The following is a 2,789-nucleotide window of genomic DNA, read 5'->3' as shown; positions in this document are numbered from 1 at the left end:
GCAGGGGGCACCACGGGGACCAGGGGGGACCGCGGGGAACATGGGGAAACATGGGGAACACGGGGAACACGGGGAACATGGGGGAACACGGGGAACACGGGGAACATAGGGAACATGGGGAACATGGGGAAAACGGGAAACATGGGGAAACATGGGGAACACGGGGAACACGGGGAACATGGGGAACATAGGGAACATGGGGAAACACGGGGAACATGGGGAAACACGGGGAACATGGGGAAACACGGGGAACACGGGGAACACGGGAAACATGGGGAACATGGGGAACATGGGGAAACACAGGGGAACATGGGGAAACATGGGGAACACGGGAAACGTGGGGGAACATGGGGAACCACAGGGAACACGGGGGAACATGGGAAACGTGGGGAAACATGGGAAACCATGGGGAACACGGGGAACACAGCTCAGTTTATTCCTCACTTCCATGTAGAAAAAAATTAAACTTAATCGTCGTTTTCTCAACAGAAGAAATTACAAATAATTATGATGTTGATTATTTTTTTACTTTTTATTTAAACTGAAGTGATTCTTTACTTGTTGGATCAAATATGTTAATTATTACATTTTGAATTAAATAAAGTTAAATTAGGTTTTTGACAATGATTGAAGGGAATTTAAACCAAAGGTGATTATTAATCAACTGCTGAGTCATCGTTTTCTATAAACGATCAGCGAAGGAAAGACGCTACAGCGTTTTAGTTAAATGAATTTATTTGTTTATTCATACTTTTAATACTGTATACACTAAAAAAAACTTATTGGCAGAAAAAGTGATTAATCAAAAACTCCATTACTAATGAAATTATTTGTTTATTTGCATCTTATTTATTTCTATTATTGTGATTAAATAAATAATCAGAAAAATCTTTTATCCAACTAACCGTTCCAGGCCTAAACTATGAAATAAATGATTTTTACATTTATGTTTAACTTTCATTTTTTAAAACAAAACAATAAAATAAATATTTTCTTAGATTGATCACAGACCAGAGGAAACATTACTCCACGTTTCATGTTTAAGGATCAAAAGACAAAAACGATTTAAACCGAAACCATCAGGAGTCGGAACTGGAGTGTGTGTGTGTTTCCTGGAGTGACTCAGCTATGAATTGTGGGAAACGCGGTGCGGCCTCTCTCACCTCGGGGGCCTGGAGCTGTGGAGAGAAGCCGACGTCCTCCAGCGGTTTCCTCCTCTGCTGGACGCGCCGCTTGATGCTCAACGTTTCTTCTGCAACAGTTAGAACAGGCAGGTCAGCTGACCCGTCGCCATGACGACCAGGACTCATTCTGACAGCAGCTCCGGTCGTTACAGAAACACCTACTGCTGTCAGAAACATCCATGCAGACATGAAATAATTAAATGCAGAAACTATCAGAATGTTGGAGATTTAACTGTGAAAATAATCATTTTTATATTTCTGGTAGAACATGATTGGATGAAACGGATCTGACGTCTGATTGGTCAACCTCTGGCCAATCACTGTCAACTAGAGCAGAGTTGGCCCCGCCCACTGACCTGATTAACCATTAATAAGTTAGAATTGATAAGGCTGTAAATATACAGCTCAAAAAAATAAAGGGAACATTTCACTTTAACTTTGTGTGTGGCTCCAAATCCAGGCCTCCATTGGTTAATAAATTTGATTTCCATTGATGATTTTTGTGTGATTTTGTTGTCGGCACATTCAACAGAACAAAGTATTCAATGAGAATATTTCATTCATTCAGTATTTGAGTGTTCCCTTTATTTTTTTGAGCAGTGTATAAAATAAATATTATTAAAACAAAATAATAAAAAAAAAACATTTGAGAATTAATGCACACAGAGTGGCAGATTTTAATCTGAGATCAACTGGTGCTGCTGGGCCGGGCCAACGCTATGGTGTAGTCAAAGTAAAAGTCAGTAATTATGTGTTTTCCAGGCACAAAGTGACATTCCCTACCTAATCAGTAACTATGCTTCCTTCAGTTGTTTTAAAAATGTTATTTATATCAAATATGGCTTAAAAGATATTTAACTTTGTAACTTAACACCTGAAATTGGGCCTCTGTCTCTTTAAGAACTCTGAAGCTCCGCCTCCACGAAGTCGTCCCAACATGGCTCCTCTATTAACCCTTTAATGTTTTTACTTGCAGCAGCTCCTACAATGAGCAGTTTGCTAATTGCTGCTGGCTAGTCTGAAGGAGCTGAGTGGGGGGGAGCTGCGCCCTGAAGGCGGGGCTAGGTCCGCCCAGACCGAACGGTTGCCATGGAGATCAAAGGATTTCTCTAACATGAAAGAATCAAAACAACACTGCAGGTTTGTTTCTGATGAAGATAGATCAGAAACTAGCGTTAGCTAGTTCTCCCAGCTAACGTCGACTCTCTACTTGATGCTTGTTTCCATGGTAACGTGAAGCAGCGGAGCAGAACTCTACCTGGAGACTCCGGACAGGTGAGGACGATGCTGTCCACTTCCACGGCCGGCTGTGTGGACGAGAAGTTGTTTCTGCGGGACAGGAGGGACAATAGATCGTCTCTAGCCACGTACTCATGAGGAGGCAGAAGCGTGCGCGTGAGGACGGCTGACCTTTGACCCGGCTTCCTGGCGGCCGACGGCGCCTGGGCGTGCTGGAAGTGGCGGCCCTGCAGGACGATCCCTGGAGGAAGCGCCGAGGTGAAGATCAGGTTCAGGTCGGTTCTGGTGGAGGACTGCGTCGGTACCGGCAGCGCCACGTCACTATGGGGCAGAGAGTGGATCAGAACCAGAACCGGGACCGGGACC

At 43.8% G+C, this 2,789-nt stretch overlaps 1 protein-coding gene across 1 annotated transcript in view; it reads right to left on the bottom strand.

Moving 5' to 3' along the window:
• The window catches only part of LOC106956083 (sentrin-specific protease 6-like), a 32,666-nt gene that overhangs the window by 21,478 nt on the left and 8,399 nt on the right, over positions 1-2,789 (bottom strand). The window contains 3 exon segments of the mRNA XM_015046664.1: positions 1,164-1,345; positions 2,443-2,513; positions 2,595-2,744. Of these exon segments, the coding sequence (XP_014902150.1) occupies positions 1,164-1,345; positions 2,443-2,513; positions 2,595-2,744 (403 nt within the window).

Source organism: Poecilia latipinna, unplaced genomic scaffold (genome assembly GCF_001443285.1).
Source record: "Poecilia latipinna isolate Pla-1442-1.1 unplaced genomic scaffold, P_latipinna-1.0 Scaffold786, whole genome shotgun sequence".
Taxonomy (NCBI): domain Eukaryota; kingdom Metazoa; phylum Chordata; class Actinopteri; order Cyprinodontiformes; family Poeciliidae; genus Poecilia; species Poecilia latipinna.
This window is presented reverse-complemented; position numbering and strand designations above follow the sequence as displayed.